At 35.8% G+C, this 16,872-nt stretch overlaps 3 protein-coding genes across 4 annotated transcripts in view; 1 reads left to right on the top strand and 2 right to left on the bottom strand.

Moving 5' to 3' along the window:
• The window catches only part of LOC119837977 (delta-latroinsectotoxin-Lt1a), a 9,814-nt gene extending 1,428 nt beyond the window's left edge, over positions 1 to 8,386 (top strand). The window contains exons 3-9 of the mRNA XM_038363789.1: positions 1,151 to 1,360; positions 2,648 to 2,777; positions 6,083 to 6,173; positions 6,796 to 6,944; positions 7,439 to 7,574; positions 7,901 to 8,021; positions 8,260 to 8,386. Of these exons, the coding sequence (XP_038219717.1) occupies positions 1,151 to 1,360; positions 2,648 to 2,777; positions 6,083 to 6,173; positions 6,796 to 6,944; positions 7,439 to 7,574; positions 7,901 to 8,021; positions 8,260 to 8,386 (964 nt within the window). The remainder of the gene's footprint in view (positions 1 to 1,150; positions 1,361 to 2,647; positions 2,778 to 6,082; positions 6,174 to 6,795; positions 6,945 to 7,438; positions 7,575 to 7,900; positions 8,022 to 8,259) is intronic.
• A 287-nt stretch (positions 8,387 to 8,673) lies between these two features.
• On the bottom strand, positions 8,674 to 10,977 carry LOC119837916 (protein Skeletor, isoforms D/E-like). Its single transcript, XM_038363706.1, has one exon. The coding sequence runs from the start codon at positions 10,946 to 10,948 to the stop codon at positions 8,915 to 8,917; it is 2,034 nt and encodes a 677-aa protein (XP_038219634.1). The 5' UTR covers positions 10,949 to 10,977; the 3' UTR covers positions 8,674 to 8,914.
• LOC119837915 (protein Skeletor, isoforms B/C) overlaps positions 10,944 to 16,872 on the bottom strand; it is a 56,780-nt gene continuing 50,851 nt past the window's right edge. Inside the window, exons 8-15 of one of the 2 annotated variants that reach the window (XM_038363703.1) lie at positions 16,403 to 16,587; positions 13,667 to 13,861; positions 13,267 to 13,398; positions 12,866 to 13,025; positions 12,267 to 12,460; positions 11,730 to 11,957; positions 11,183 to 11,314; positions 10,944 to 11,084 (exon numbers count right to left, since the gene is read on the bottom strand). In XM_038363703.1, coding sequence (XP_038219631.1) covers positions 11,079 to 11,084; positions 11,183 to 11,314; positions 11,730 to 11,957; positions 12,267 to 12,460; positions 12,866 to 13,025; positions 13,267 to 13,398; positions 13,667 to 13,861; positions 16,403 to 16,587 — 1,232 coding nt within the window. In that variant the 3' untranslated portion in view covers positions 10,944 to 11,078. Of the gene's footprint in view, positions 11,088 to 11,182; positions 11,315 to 11,729; positions 11,958 to 12,266; positions 12,461 to 12,865; positions 13,026 to 13,266; positions 13,399 to 13,666; positions 13,862 to 16,402; positions 16,588 to 16,872 lie in introns of both variants that reach the window. The other variant, XM_038363704.1, reaches the window with a different exon arrangement.

Raw genomic sequence — 16,872 nt, 5'->3', positions numbered from 1 at the left:
ATGACAGATTCGAAATTCAAATGTAATATTTTTTTATAATTAAGTGTAACAGTATTTATGGCCAGACTAAGTAATATGATGAGACATCGAATTATATCTCATGGACGACACATTCCTTATCGGTATTATCAAAATGAGTTTATCATTTTCCTTATTTTTTTACGAAATGATTTAATTCAATTCATCAATCTGATTCAATTACATATAAGTATTGTTTTGATTACTGTGCAATAATCATTATTATTTATACATTCATACTTCTTAAGAGATGAAAGTGTACATAGGAAGGAAGGCTTCCATCCTCACGTGTGTGCACAAAAATCCATATATAACCATCTTTAGAAAATGTAAAACATACTCTAAGATAAACAAATGCCCTAACCGCATATATTCCTACATTACTTACGTTACAATGTCACAAAAGCGTCGATGCCGCTCCACCATACAACAGACCCGCGACACAACTTCGTCCAATTTCGCCGGAAAAATTGTCATCAGATGTTTTCAAAAATTGCTGCTTTAAAACTTTCTCGAACGACTTCTATCAGCGTTATTTATGGGCCCGTTCTCCCTTTCGACTACAGCCGTGTTTTATTGTATGAATAAATCTATTTTTTTGGCGTGTGCCTCTCATATAACGGAGATTGTACAACACAAACTTTGATTTGATCGAGTCTGTTTGTTTTTGTATCTTTACCTTATTCATGCTTACTGCATGCCTTATTATAGCCTTGCCTTTGTGTTGCTATTGTTGCATGCCTTGTTTTATTATAACTAAACAATATATTTTCCAAGATAATACGCAGTAACATAATTCAGTAAAAGAACTTCAATATCAAAATACATATCTATCATTATACTATAAAATGTTTAGAGAAATCTTATCTTAGCAGAGAAAACGAGGTACATTATACTAGCATAAGTATGTTTCCGAATATGTAATTACGTAATCTGTCACTGTTTCGTTTATCTACACTAATATTATAAACAGGAAACTTTTGTATATTTGTAACCTTTACACGCCAAAACCACTGGATCTCAAATACTTTCACCATTAAAGAGCTGCAACTTCACTCAGTGACATAGGCTATACATGTACCATGAACGAAACCGGGGCGTACAGCTAGTCGACATTAATCTCACATTGCAGCGGGGGCAAAACAACGAAAACAATCGACAATCTAGCGCCGAGCAACCCCCACAAGTTCCGTATGAAAGTGTCCCTCAAGCCGACACACAAGCACGTGGACGGAGAAGTCGTTTTCCAAAATATCGACTCAATTCCCGTCAAAGGCAATTGGCCGATCGGCCGTAACGAAGTAAACGGGATTAGAACAAAGGATTTGGGAGACGAGAAACGGTGAGCACTCTATTTTTAGATTTTGCTATTCCGCTACAGTTTCCCTCCGAATGGGATTGTTTATGCTATTATAGCCTGCCTCTGCTTCGATGGTTCGAGATATAACTAATTTTTTATTCTCGTAAAAGTTTTAAATTACGGCGAAATGATGTAGGCTTAGATCATATATTATGCACTCACGTTACACGTACAATATTATTGTTATTATAAAAATAACAAATGTTTATTTATATAGTCAGCCAAGAACAATAGACATACGTAGATATTATATATTATGTTACATTCTTATATATCCTAAACCTTATTGTTATTATTATGTTTATGAAAGCGTAATTGTTTGTGGGTCTTTTTTAAATATCGCAACAGAGCATTTTACGGCATAGCTTTTTCGATGGCATAGCATTTCTAATAGATAATATACATATGATCTCTAGATAATGTAAAGCCAGAGGCTATTTTTACAACAGTTAATGAGATGTTTACCTTCCGTGGTTCCCGTGGTGAAATACATAAATTATTATGCAACTATGAATCTCTCCGAAATTTATCAATTCCGCTAATTTATCGATTTTGCTATATTAAAAAGGTATATGAATCTGTAAATTTTCAGCTAGTAATAGTATCTATAACTATAAAAACCTTTTTATAGTATATTATCACTATCATAGTTTGCTGAATAACTTAGCTACAATAAGAAACTAAGCCAACGGAGAACATCGTATATTATATTCAGTTTTGCGAGAATTTACACTCTAACTGCATGTTTATGCAAATATTATATAATTCTATTAGTTTGAGCTCAGTATTGCGCTCGATGCTACTGTAGTTTCTGTACTAATTTCCATTTTATAACCTTTAAAATAGATACACGTATTGTTAATTCATTATCATATTGTAAAACCTATATATAACTAGCTGCACCCGGCAAACGCTGTTCTGCCTTACTCTGATCATTTAGAGGTATGAAAAATAGATGTTAGCCGATTCTCAAACATACCCGATATGTACACAAAATTTCATTAGAATCGGTCAAGCCGTTTCGGAGGAGTATGGCAACGAAAACTGTGACACGAGAATTTTATATATTAGATATAATTTTCTTCTTACTAACAATGCAATTTCATATCTTACCTTTACATTTGCAAACGTTTTCTTATTAATGATAAGCATTTCCAGCTCAAAAGGAACAAGGAAAACTATTTAGATATTTTTACAATTTATTTTCGCTGTTAAAAACTTTAATAACTTTTTCCTTTACTTTCACGTTTCGTTAATTATTTCCCACAGCTCCAGAGGACCAAAACAAGCTGGTCCTATCGAATCTCTATGGTCTGATGAAACGTGGACCAGCACTGACTCTGCCGGCACCAGTGCGATTTGTTTCTGCATGGCAGTTAGATGTGGATACCTTAAACAGGTATAAAAACTTAGAGTTAAAGGCAAATGCCTCCCTAATTATATGTAGTAAAATTTCTAGGACTAGTTGCTATTTATGAGTTAAACGCAGTTATGCATTTAAGCCCCTCGTCAAACCTTTACTTATTCCTTTATAGCGAACCATGCATTTGTAAAGACTCTTCCTCCGCAAATGTTCACGGGTGCTGGTGTCCGTTTACCATTACGCAGTACTCAGACGTGTACCTCTTGTGAACTTTAAATGTTGTGTCTTTAAGCCAACCACCCGCCATTTTTTCAATTAATTAAAATATCATCGTTCATCAAAACAAATTTAGGTTTTCGTCAAGGTTAAAAAGGAATCCTGACTCTGTTTATTTGATCGCTACGTCTGTCACATCGCTCTATCTCTAGAATTAAAACAATTTATAGAATTCTACGATCATATGTTACTTTTCACATGATGGTTTAGCTATACATCTGAATATGTTTATTATCCAAACTATGAAGATACGTGTTGTACTGTCACGCAAAATGTACTCAAACAATACTGCTGTGTAATTAATTACCCGTAATATAATACATTATACAAGTTCTATATTAATACGCTTTTCTAAGCTTTGTGTGTATGTTAAAAAATTGATGAATGAGATTTTAACTCGCTTTCAAACTAGAATTAATCATATTTCAAAATTATCTAAGGCTGATAAAAATATTATAGCAGTTTAATTTACAAAATGAGGAGTTTTTTTAACTAATTCATTTCAGCCGAAAAGCGAGCAAAGCATGTTTTCATGTTTTCATGTCATAAAAAAACATTTTTATTAGTGTTTAATTTAATCAGTAAATAGTGTTTTGTATAGTATTTAATACAATTGGCAATATTTCCAAATATTTCCTAAAGTATTAAGTAAATATTATACATTATAGGGTAATATCAAAGCCCTAATTGGCTTTTGTTCGCCGTAGTTCAAATGGTCGAACAAATGTTGATCTTTATGATCAAAAGAGTTTGAACCAAATGGCTAACTATGCTGATTTTTGTTTCAACTCAATGCCTAACTATAACTCAAGGCACCAAAGTAAGGAGTTGACGAATGAAAACAAAACAACATGCTGTTACAGAGCGATGTGAATGAGTAAATGAATTAATTAGCAGACATTAATTTACTTGTCAACGACAACCGAGACGCGTCTGCACTCAATTTGAACGGGATTTTATTTGCTACGTAGGTACTTGTTTTCATTTTAATTGAAATTTGCTCAATGGTAAATACGTTCCACGCATTCATCATCGTATCGTTTACATTTTTGCCAAATTTGATAAAACTTTCGACTCGTAGGCGACATCAAAATGAGAATTATGTCATTCAAAAATCTTGTGTCGCTTATGTCATATGTGTCTTGTGTTATTTTAAAGAACTTATGCAATACAACAATAGATTAATAACAATTCTATTCGTCTCTTACTCGCCCTTATGTATCAAACAAAAAATTATTTACTTCATACTCATACAATATTTTTAAAAGGACCGTACGAAGAAAACCTCTATCAAGTGGATCTGCTCTTCCGTAACTAAAGCTTAATAGGAACCAAAACCAAGTATGTCATTGAAATCACGATAATTTAGTCTATGTATATCCAAAATTATTAGGGTATGGGGTCAACAACTACAGAATTATAAGTAATTTAACACCATCTTATTCTATTAGTCATAATTGTATGACTTAGGAATTGTCCTAATCTTATTATTTGTTGCATATTTAATGCACTTTAGCAACATTAATCAGATTATTTGCGAAGAGTATCGAGCGTGAGCCAGCTGGTCCGTTAATGAGGCCCACTTTGTCAATTATTTGGTAATTGAACCCCGATGGGATTCCAATTCGATTTGCTACAAAGAGATTGTAGGACTCGTTTGTTGAACGCAGATGGTGACGGCTTCCGTTTCAACGAGAGCTGCGTTAATAGTCAGGATTTCGGAAATAAAAGTTAATAATTTTATCTCATATACGATTTTGTTTTAGGGATAGACATATTCAAGAAGATAGATGTATACTGCAGAAGTAGACGCTATGTATTTTATTTTTTTTAATGTAGGTAACAAACTATGGATTACATTACATTACATATATCACAAATGTAGCGAAGATTAATTTATTAAATAATTTAAAACATAAATTTATTAATATCCAACATTTCTTTTGAATTATACTTTTCATATTTCATGTTTGATGACAAAAGATGAATATGGACGTAGCTAAATTATTATTGAACTGTTTTATTAGAGGTTTTAAGCCCCCAGGTATTAACTCAATTATATTTTTTATATAGTTGGGTTTGTTAGTTGGGTTTTAAATAGTTGGGTGCATCCCTATTATACACATCTATATATAGGAAAGATTTTTATGTATATTTTTAAGTATAATAATCAAATTAAAAAACAATTAACTTTTAATTGGTCAATATAGCATGCGTCTACTGTAAGAGCAAATTTTTATTTAAGTGATTGTGTAAGTTTAGCTTTCATTGTTATATAAAATAAATAAGTTAAGAAAACCATATAATCAAATAATTGATCATAAATTAACATTCCTTCATACATGCGACACAACGTCGTCTACAAGCTACAAACAATATCTCGCGCTGTATAAAACATTAACGTATATCACATTTTCTTTATTGATCCCTACCTTTCCGTTTATAGTCAAATCCATATTCGCTTTTATATTAACAGTAAGGAGTAATTAATTACAGCATTCTCCATTCCTTATTGCCTACTAACACAGGAGATATAGCACAGAAATATTCGCGCAAACATAAATCATATGATAATCTATTACTCTGATAGTACAGCAGTACGGAAAAACCGAAAATCTATGTAATATTATGCATTGAGTATACTTTCTTATTCCTTGAAATATGATGATAATCTCAGGTAACATTCGTGTGATCAATGTGTGATTGTGCCGCAGCGCCGGAAATGTGAAATGAGCTGATAGACTCATTTATCAAAATACAGTGAAATATGGCCGGTCGAAGGGTTTATGATCTTTTCCTTCCTTCATAAAAGGTTTCTCGTTCACAAAAGATTACGCCTCTCATGCTATACACAATTAAAAAAGTACATACAATAACGAAAGAGTTAAAGCTAAGATTGTTTTGTAAGCATTGTTTATTGTCAGAATTATATTTTTTAACATTAGGTGGGAATTTGTAGACAGACATAGCTTATTCCCAATAGATGTTTTTAAAAAAACAGATTTCATTGTATTAAAATGTTCTTTTGATTTATTTAATACCGCACGTTTAATGAAATGCTTCAGGTCCAACAAATGCTAGAAGAGCGGCCGATCCTGATCTCTGCAATCAACTCAAATAATGGATTCACTCCGCTCGCTACCGCCGTGAGGAAGGGTATGACTGCTTTGGTGGACACCTTTATCACAGATTATATAATACTATAATAATATTTTACTTCATATAGCTTTACTGCTTTATATAGCTCTTAGGTACGTGGTCGATACGATTCACTTTTATTCGCTGATAATTAATCGAACATCCGCGGGGCAAGAGGTTTCTAAATATAGGAAATTAGACTTATTAGACTTATTATAAGAGCTCGCTTAGCTTGTACAACATAATTACAAATATACGTAGGATAAAAATATAAACAATATAATATATAATTGAAATTATATTTGTACTAGTACGTATGCATATTTGTTATATTCATAAAGCTATTATAGTTGGTTTAGAATTATATTACAAATTGTTAAGTACTATCCGATTTAATAAGAATAGGTTAGGATTAGAATAGAAGAGGTTAGCGCCTATATGTGTAAAACTTCATTTGATTATATGTAAATTATATGTTTTCACATAATTAACGGTTAAATTTTCATTTCGTCACAATTACATGTTATGTTATTAATTTGTAGACGTTATTAACTCACATTTTTATAAGCTTTGAAACAAACACGCATATCCTAGAGTACCATTGCTATAATAGATTGAGCATTTCCGAACTGTATTCAAGGTGAAATAAACACGGTCAAATTGCTGCTAACTTTCGGTGCGGATGTGAATCAGCGCTCTACCTCCGCGCAGACACCGCTGCACCTGGCTGTGCTGGCGGCGAGTGTGCCCATTGCAGCTCTACTTCTGGAGAAAGGAGCTGATACGGAGGTATGTTTGTGTTATTGGGTTATGGTGTAATGGGTTTCTTTGAAAAAAACAATGTGAATAATAATGCGTAAAATATTAAATAATTATTGATAATTAATGTACTAGACTGCTATGATTGTTTTAACAACTAATAAATCCTCCTTAACCTGCTTGCTATTATTATGTTCCAAAATAGTCATCTGTTTTTAAGAACTTCAAGATTTATTATTTTATTATTAGTATTTCGAACCGGGATAATTAATGGTTTTATATTTTGATCCAAAGTGGCTTTGATTAGAGTTTAATTCTGAAATTTGAGCGTGACAAACTCTAAAGATATCTAACAATCCCTAAAAACACGATAAAAGTTTGCCGCTACTTTCTTAAGTAATTTTATTTTTAAGGCTACGAGTTTATAATCCTTTAGAAAAGCAGAATCGCATTCAAAGGAGGATGAAAGAAAATCGCGTTTTTTCGGAACGTAATGATTTATATCATCGCATTTGTTACAAAAGCTTCGAGATATCAACCAGCTACGTATGGAGCATTACGCCGTAGACTCGGGTAACTTGGAGATCTTGAAATTTGTCTTGCGCCACGGAGATGTCACCGTGCGGGACAGTAATGGGTGGACACCGCTGTTTAGAGCAGGTATTTGAACATTGCTCTTTGCTAAACAAATAAATGATAAATATAACTTCAAACTGAAAACTAAAAAGTGAACGTAACTCTGTCGGTTTGTCTTTACGATTAAACCAGTGTACTTTTTGGGGTGCATATTTCGTACAGAGATAATCTGACACCCGAGCAAAAACATAGCATAGTTTTTATATCGGATATCCCATGAAACAATGACTTTGTGGAAGGAACCCGGAGACTGCCTATCGTTTCCTTTTTTACGTGAAGGGAGAAGAAACGAAAAGCTAGTATAAGTAATTTAAATAATATATTGTGTGAACTATTTAATACTGCTGCAGTCTGCCAAGGATCAAAGACAGAGCTAATAGAAGAACTGGTAAAGCACGGGAGCAACGTGGAGGTCACTGACCGCGCCGGCCTTACTCTTATTGCTGCAGCTCGACTTTTGAAGGACAGACAGTAAGTTTAAGTCGATTGTTATATTATGCATTATTCATAAATTGGTCGTCAGAATATTTTAATTGTGTCCAATAGTGTTTTCGTTGTTTCCCAATATTCCTAAAGTAATGATATCTTATACAAGTAAGCCTAGGATATTATATTCTTTTAACGTGCCGTGTGGGATTTCCTAAGTGAATTTAATAATAAATAAATTTATGTTTTAATTTAAGATTACAAAAATGTGTTTCAATTTCAGCGGCCGCCGAAGAGAATCAGTTCTGAAGTTAGTTGATATTCAATTTCAACATGAAAAGGCGCTCGCAAACTTCACACGACTTACTAAGAAAATCTCCAGTGTACAGACCTTGCTTCATGTTAAGTGACTAGTGGTCCGCCCTGGCCTCACTCATGGTATATACATAATTATACAGTACTCAGGGATAACGCACATATAGATTAAGATTTCTAAGCATGTCTTAAAATTTATGATGGGAACTCTTCCGCTTGATATTATTAGAACTAATGTTTGTAATATTCAATTAGAATGAAGATTACAAAAATATGACATTTTATTATTTTAAGTGTTTCATAATAGTGTTATAACTATGTCATAATAAATTATGCTGGTAATCAATATTTATAATAGAAAATGGTAAATAAAACAGAATTGTATAATTAAAATCTAATTTATTATTTAAAATAATTAAGTAGAAAATATTTACAAAAACTAATTCTAAGAGAGTATTGAATTGCAATTGCGAAGAATGGTAACAGAAGTGGGAAATGTCAAGGAGCTAGCTGCTCGAAGGCGCGAGTTGTCACGGACACCACAGCCTTACATCGATGAAATGCATTTGATGGCAAGCCAATAATTTAATCCAATAAATAAATAAATATTACATATTAAATCCTTAACAGATTCTATACCAGAGCATTAATAATATGATTTGCACGGCCCAGCTTTCTATCGCTTTCGATGCAGAGGCTTTTACAAGCTGATAATCGTAATCCATTTGATGTATTTTGTTATTGTCACCACCATACTCGGTTATTGGTCTTTGTTCTTCGACTTCTCCTCTTTCAAACTGCGCTGCTTTTGTGTCTCTTTTTCGTCTATGTTGATGTTCAGCCGTGTCTAAGTCTTCATAGTCTTCCAAGTCGTCGTCTTCATTTTTAGCGGGGTTACTGTTTTTATCCACCGTTTCTTGCATTTCGCTTCCCTCAGCTTTTAAATCGGTTTCAAGTTCATCATATCTGTTTAAAGGATTTACTAATTTGAGGTGGGTCGTTTTTGATTCTTTAAAAGAAGGAGAAGCGCCATTGTTATCTTTCTTTAAATGTTCCATAACTTGAGGTGGTATTTCACCCATGAAAGGACCGAATTGTGGCGTTTTTAAAATAAGTTCGCTATTTGCAGGTAATTTTGCAGAAAACAGTTTTGTGTTCATTTTTGCAATTTCTGGTACACTTGTTAGTGTCGCGGCAGAAACTGTTTTTCCATCGTAGGTGGTGAACGTTTGATCACTGAAGGATAGCTTTTGAGAGTGTTCTTTTGGTAGTTTTGGGTCTGGTGGTAAATAACTTGGTCTGGGTCTATTTGATTCCATTTCTAAATCAGATGGAACATCTCTTTCCATATTTTTCTTGCTAAATAATGCGTTGAGTTCAGACTCTGTTTTTACGTAAACTGGGTGAGGTCTATCTTCTTTAGCATGATTTCGCGGAAACACTTCCTTTGTTTTGTCTTTATTTGACAATAAATGATCAGGTGGAGAAGGTATGAACATAGGCTCAAAACTTTCTGTAATTTTATCGCTTGGATATGCATGGTTTGTGTTAATATATTGTGGAGCTTCTTCATAATCTTCTTCTACATCTGTATCCTCTCTTCTATTAGCTGTGTTACCTTCGTATTCTGCTATTTTATCTTCGCTTGCCATCAGAGGTTCTCTGATAATAGGCTTAAAACCGCTTTCAATCACAATAGAATCGGGCTTGAAGCCTGTGTTAACAGCTGGGGGGAAATTTGAAGGATCCGCCGATTGTCCAATAAAGTCTGAAGATTTAATTTCATTTTGTGCTTGAGGTTGTTCAGCAATTTTGACTTGTGTTGTTGGAAGCGAATGATACTCTGGAATGTCATTGGATGCTTGTACAATGTGTGGTTTCATTTGAGGTATATGTTGCTCCAAAGGTAATGGATTATCCATTGGTTTTCCAAGTATTATTTGTCCGGGTTTACTGAAATACTGTTGAGGTGCACTTTGCTGTGCAACTGCATCATTCGGGCCCGGTAGCGTTATTTGGCTTTTAACTACTTGATTAGCAATTAAATCAGTGTGGCCTAAACTTAAAGTTTGGCTTTGAGTTGGAAAAGATACACCTGGACCTGGCTTGCCTAAAATAATTGGTTGTCCAACATTGTTAGCGGCTTTAGGTACATTTTTAGATAGTTGATGGAATATATTTTTGGGCGGTCCATGCAACGGTGGCATCGCTTTCATGGGCGGAATATTGGGGGGTAGCTGGGCAGGTCTATTTCCGTTCATAGGTGGTCGATATTGATTGTTAGAGTACTTATTCTGTTTTTTAGGCATGCCGTGATTAATATGCGGATGAGGCATTGATAAAGGATAGCCCGTATTGCTCTTTTGATAAGCAGGATACGGTCTCCTCAATTTGATCTCAGGAGGTGTTGGTCTTTTGAAAGGTGGTCGTAAATTTCCCGGTGGCTTATTGGGAGAATTAGGGCGCATCACTGCATGTAGCGTCTGCGGCTTCTGACTCGGCGGTAACATAAAGCTGTTAGGAACTTTGCCAGAATCAATAACGTACTCATCGCCTCTTATGGGATGTTCAGGCACGAAACTCTCCTTGACATCCTCGTATACTTGGTACTGCTGGGGTTGGGGCTTAGTAGAGTTCCGTTTGATTTCATCTTTCATAGTTTCTTCTAAGCTTTCAACCGCTTCTATGACATCCTGTATTTGTCCAGTGCTTATTGGCAATTCATACTCCTGTCCGTTGTACCTATCAGGTTCCGGGTACACTTCACCCGAGAGGCCGTCGTCACCATTATCGCTACTGAAATCGTTATAATTTTGTTTCGTATTGATTATTTTCTCGAATTTCTTGCGTTGATCTAAAAAGTTAGAATCCGGTTTGACGCGGCTCTGTACCTGTATGGACTCTTCACCTACGAGGTCGCTCGGGAGAGCAACGCTCTCGACCACGCGGCTCTCTTGAGCCTCCGTCTCGTCGCACTCATCTACTACGTGGATTTTCCAACCGAGATGTCGGTGTGTGAAACACTGTAAACACAAAATAACATAAATAACTGCATTCAGCGGAAACAAATTATAAAATGATCACCGTCGAGCATTGTAAGTAAACCTCATACGAAAGAAGATTTGAAGGGCTGAAACAGAAAAAGATGGATGCATTATTTACAAAAGAAACCAATTCAATTGTATCATTCAGATTGGTTCGAAAGGAAGACAATGATAATGAAATCGAAGTCGTAACAAAAACATGCAAAGAACAAAATAAAACGTTAAACATAAGTATGAAGTATATAAAATGTGATCTACTGAGATAGCAACTCAAAATATTCCAACAAAAGTGCATTCAAAATATATACAGATAAGAACAAATTAGGTATTATTAGGATAACAGGAGTAATATTAGGATAACAGGAGTAGTTATCCTGGCAAGGCATTTTGTTACCTGATAGTAGACCGTGTCCGGGGTATTCTTGTCCGGGATCCAAGTAACGACACCCGGGTTGCCTTCCTCACACACGAGCGTGAGAGAGCGCTGGTACGCGCCGAAGCTGGGGAACTCGTCCGCGGAGGGGCCCTCGCTGTCCGGGGTCCAGTTGCAGAGGCGCCCCACGCCGGACGGAATTAACTCGCCGCTGCGAGTGCGGCGCACGCCCGCGAAGATTCTTACGTTCTAAATAAAAATTATATGGCAATCAATAATGATAAATTAGGACGATAGAAAACCGTGGGTGTAGATATAAAACAATGAGTGCGACGTTATTGCAATTGAATTATATATTATATTTAGTAAACAAAATTTCAAAATATATAATTCATAATTAGTGCTGACAATACAATCTTTATACCATGTCTAACTTTTTGACAATAAATATATGCCTTGCGATAAGACCGCCATTTGTGCATATTTTCTGTCTTGCTTGTGCTTTAGTGTAAAGTCTATCTTACATAATCAACGATATAATTTGTTGATAATAGCTACCTGTTTCTCCGCATCGCTCTTATGGTAGTAGCCTCCCACGGGGTCGTCAGTGATGTAGAAGGGATGGAAGCGCGCCGGCTCGGCCGGATCCGAGCCCCCCTCCACCACAAACGTGTACTTTTTGCCGCGCACCACGGTGATCTCGGGGATCAGCAGACCGTTAATGTACCAGGATATTCCCCAGCCCACGTGACCTGGTTAGTTATTCATTGGAGGCATTAAAAAGTATAATGGTAGAGAGAAAATTTCAAAAGATTTATCTTTAATCTGATTTCTTGTATAAGAGTCCCGCAGGGACCTATTCTGGGTCCTTTGATTTTGTTATATTATATTGAAAATGGATTTCTTATCAGATTTAATATCAGAGCAATCAATTTAAAAATTAAAGGAAAAAACAAAAATACATCATTTAACATGCTGTTAAACAAACAATTTGAATTTATTGCTTATACTTTTGTATTTTATATGATTACTTAAAATAGAGCAAAATTATATTGTTAAATTTTATCCGAACAAAGATGCATCATTACCCTTGAACGATTGCTTGTACCTGTACCTCTTGTATATACTAATGTACTACAAGTCGATGGCACACATACCGGTGATAGCGGAGTACCCCTGCTTGCCGCCGGTAGGCCCCATCTGCGCGTACAGCACGCCGTCCGCCGGCTCGTAGCATGCGATGCCGGGGATCTCCCACGCCGCCTCGCGCGCCACCGGCCGCGGCGTCGGCACCGGGTTCGGCTTTATTGCTACTGCCTGTAGGATGAATGGATTCAAGTGACGATTCATAACATATAACAAACCATTAAAATTGACAGTGGATAATCTCAAGTCATGATAATTTTTTCTTTAATTAAATGAATTATAAAATGTCTAAAATGTTTAATTTATGTTGGTTGAGCAACGTTTGAGCTTAACACAGAGTGTTGAGTTTATTTTGAAATCACAACTTAATTAAAAAGTAACAGTTGGTTAATAAAGTTTTATTAATAAGTACCTCTTCTTCCAATGCAGTGGGGACACTTGGGGCATTATCGGCACTGGGGGCAGTGGGTTGTACTCCGTCCTCACCCTCTGGCATGGGGCAGTTCCATAGCGGCGCTCGACCAAATTCGATTAAACGGTCGCCCTGTACACATTTAAATAACGTAAATAAGAAAGAAAACTATATAGTAATATAATTATTATGACATCGTTGCTTGTTTTTCTTATAAATCCTATAATTTTCTATAGCCCTACTGTAATTGTGTTCGACTGCGGCTTCATACACACACTCATCTCCGTGACATGCATGGGGTACGACATCTCATCCCGTTCACCAGCCCGCGATCTAACTTCTGTCACACTTAGTAAAGTGCTTGTAGCACTACATCTACTTCCACCGCAGCGTGACTCACCTCAGTGAAGTGCGTGTGGTAGGACACCTCGTCGCGCTCGTTCCGCGGCCCGACGGCCCACAGCACGGGCTGCGGCGCGTCGGTGCGCACGCGGCGGTCGAGCCGGTCCGCCGCGCGCAGCGGCCGCTGGTACGTCACTATTGAGTAGCCATTTACCAGCGCCGCGTTCAACAGCCGCACTGAGTTCGTGTTCGGCTGAAACAAATGTTAAGTACACGTAACTAATAAAAGGATAGAACTATATGTTAACACCGATGCAAGAAACAATATTTCTCAACTTCTTATCATCAATTCCCAAGAATAGATCTTAAATTTTTTATTTTCAGCTTTTCCCTAGCCGATGTTATGATAAAAGTAGTAGTAAGTTTTAACATCGCCTCTACCAAACGAATCACAGACTTGAGCGTAAACAATTATACAATATGATTCATAGAAATTGTCCATGTGGATAACGATAATCTTAAACACTCTCAATGAAGTCTGATTTTGATATCAACATAGTTGATAACTACCATGTAATGAATACAAATATCACCCACATGGAATATAAACCTAACCAACCAGATGCTACTTAATCATTATACGCCTTCTCGAAGCTGGTTAATTAAATTCCTAATATCAAAGAAAATAATCACAAGCGAATTGTTTACAAACTCTGTTGCGATATCTCAAATAGCGGTTCCTCCGAAGGCAATGCGGCGGCGCAATACCACCGAGTTATAAACTACACCTTCTTAAGTTCGAACAAGCAAACTTACACCCCGTGTGTGAACACAATAATAGCACAATTATACTTATTATATCCGAAACATTCGCACGCCAAATTGTGCTGTAATCCCATAGCTATAAACAGGATAGTAGCATGACGGTAATCAAGCCATAATCTAGTTTGAGGCCTGTCGTATCGAGTTACTTGTAGCTAGGGGCCATATATATCGCACAGCTAAATATTACACGCTCAGATTCGATAACAATCTCGGATCTTGACTGAATTGAATTAGACCATAATATTATATTGATATTGGATTATGTATGGCTTCTGGATCTCGTGTTCTTAATGGCCTGAAGTTATACGCTGTAATTTATTTGATGAGCAGAATTATGGGACTCTATGTGACAGTTTCCAATGTCGTAAATGGTGTTATGGCACTTCTGTTTATGCTAGTTATAGACTAGAGTATATGCTAAGTATATGTAAAGCATATATCTATCGTAAGTGAAGTCCCGTGGGGTATGGATAGTGGGGTATGGATAGATGGTATACATCTGTTTCACATTTACATGTAGATGATCACCGAGATATTTACTTTTTTGCCTCACCGGGAATCAAACCCACAACCTCTCAGTTTTAAGTTGAAGCGTTAACCACTGTACCAAAGAGGCGGTTAAATATCTATCGTATATACGATATCGCTTTTCTGATCTTTCTTCATCGAAGTAATAAAAATGTAAAGTATATCTGAGGAAGAACATAATCTAAAAACTATGCACGCTTCAAAGTATTCAAAATATCTGTAAAGTAGCTGATACACGCAACTTTGTACGCGGCTAAAGTTTTCCTCATTACTGAACCATCTCAGCTATAAAACGTGTACCAGATAAAATACCCAATAATATTCCAAATGCTTTGTCAGAAATTGTTTGTTGTTGTTAGATCAAAAGCCTCATTCATATTATAATGAGAAGAATTGAAAGTAACAAAAATATAGCGAGAGGCCAGATTATTATTACTAAAGGAGCTTAACTATATCTCTATATCGTTACATAAAGTTTCATACGAGATACATGAAATGAATTTCAACTCAGCTAATTACAACGAAGCGTTTGATCTGGCGTGTTTTGAGAAAACCGAGTACCAAATTACGAACCATATCCAAGTTGGGTTAAATAAATAGATATCAACTCAAAAGCAATTAATATGTATATAAATACTAGCTACACCTCGCGGTTTCACCTACGTAAGTCTGTATCCCTGTATTTTGGGAAAAAAGTTGCCTATATGCTATTCTAACTGTCCAGCTATATACGTACCAAATCACTGCAATCGGTTCAGCAGCTTTTCGGTGAAAGAGTAACAAACATACACATACACATACAGCCATCGTCACAAACTTTCGCATTGGTAATATTAGTAGGATTTTCACATAACCATAAAATTATAAGAGTTAGTCCATTTATATTGTTAAGAAATACTGCACTGATTATTATCGCTTACTCTTTTATGTTTTATTAGTTGAATAGAAAATTGAATATAACAGCAGCTACTTAAAGGATATTATAGTGTAGAGATACACAAACTGTGAAGTTTGTTGCCCATATAAATTTATAAAAGGATGTATCTTCTACTCTATCTGAAGAAGATAAATAATCAAGGAGATAAGCAAAGGAGACAGGGCAACTATGCAATAGCAAAGTTAGTAAAAGAGGGCATCACAACAACATGCATACACAAGATTACGAAATAATAATAAGGGTTAACGCATAAACCCACAACAGGTTCGAAAGAACTTAACGTATTGTTTTTCATAGCTATAATTATGTTTTAAAAATAAGGGGCGTCTGAAAATCAGTGCTGTCTGATGCTCTCGAGTTCTGGGCAGCACTAGCTCCGACGCAGCTTTTACTACTGTATGAGATATGTTACTTAAACTGTTATAAATAATGTTTCAAGCAATAAACAACTTTCCCATTGTTAATCAGCACACATTTATTAGAGTACAAATAAAGATGTCTCACAGCAATGTTCTCATCGGGGCAAGATCCATGGGAGCCGGCGCACTGGCTCTTGGCATCCAGGTAGTAGTCCACCGCGTAGCCCTTAAGGGTGCTCTTGTTGACCCACGCCACCGTCACGTCGCCGCCCACCATCTGCGTGTGCTCCGCGTCGCCGGAGATACCGAACGACATGTACTCTCCATCCTCTGATAACACCAGATATGTAACTCAATGTTAATGATTCAGTAAATTTATCGGTATTGCATTAGAATCTTTAGGTCGTGCTAAATAGTTTGGATTGAGACAAGAAAATCCAGAAACTATTGACTCATTATTTTAAGGAGACTTTCAGCTGGTAGTTCTCAAATAAACGCCTAAACAACGAAACATTTTGAGATTTTAATTTCAATTTATAACAGAGACTATTGTTTTATTAAGCCAAACTTCAATAGTTCATATTATGACATTTATTCCAATTTATCTGTATTTGA

Source organism: Zerene cesonia, chromosome 29 (genome assembly GCF_012273895.1).
Source record: "Zerene cesonia ecotype Mississippi chromosome 29, Zerene_cesonia_1.1, whole genome shotgun sequence".
Lineage (NCBI taxonomy): Eukaryota > Metazoa > Arthropoda > Insecta > Lepidoptera > Pieridae > Zerene > Zerene cesonia.
The sequence above is the reverse complement of the archived record's forward strand: the minus strand, read 5'-3'. Positions and strand labels throughout refer to the sequence as shown.

What these genes read in the sequence shown, in the direction of transcription:
- LOC119837916 (XM_038363706.1), bottom strand. Translation starts at nt 10,948, where the DNA reads ATGAAAGATGAAATCAAACGGAACTCTACTAAGCCCCAACCCCAGCAG.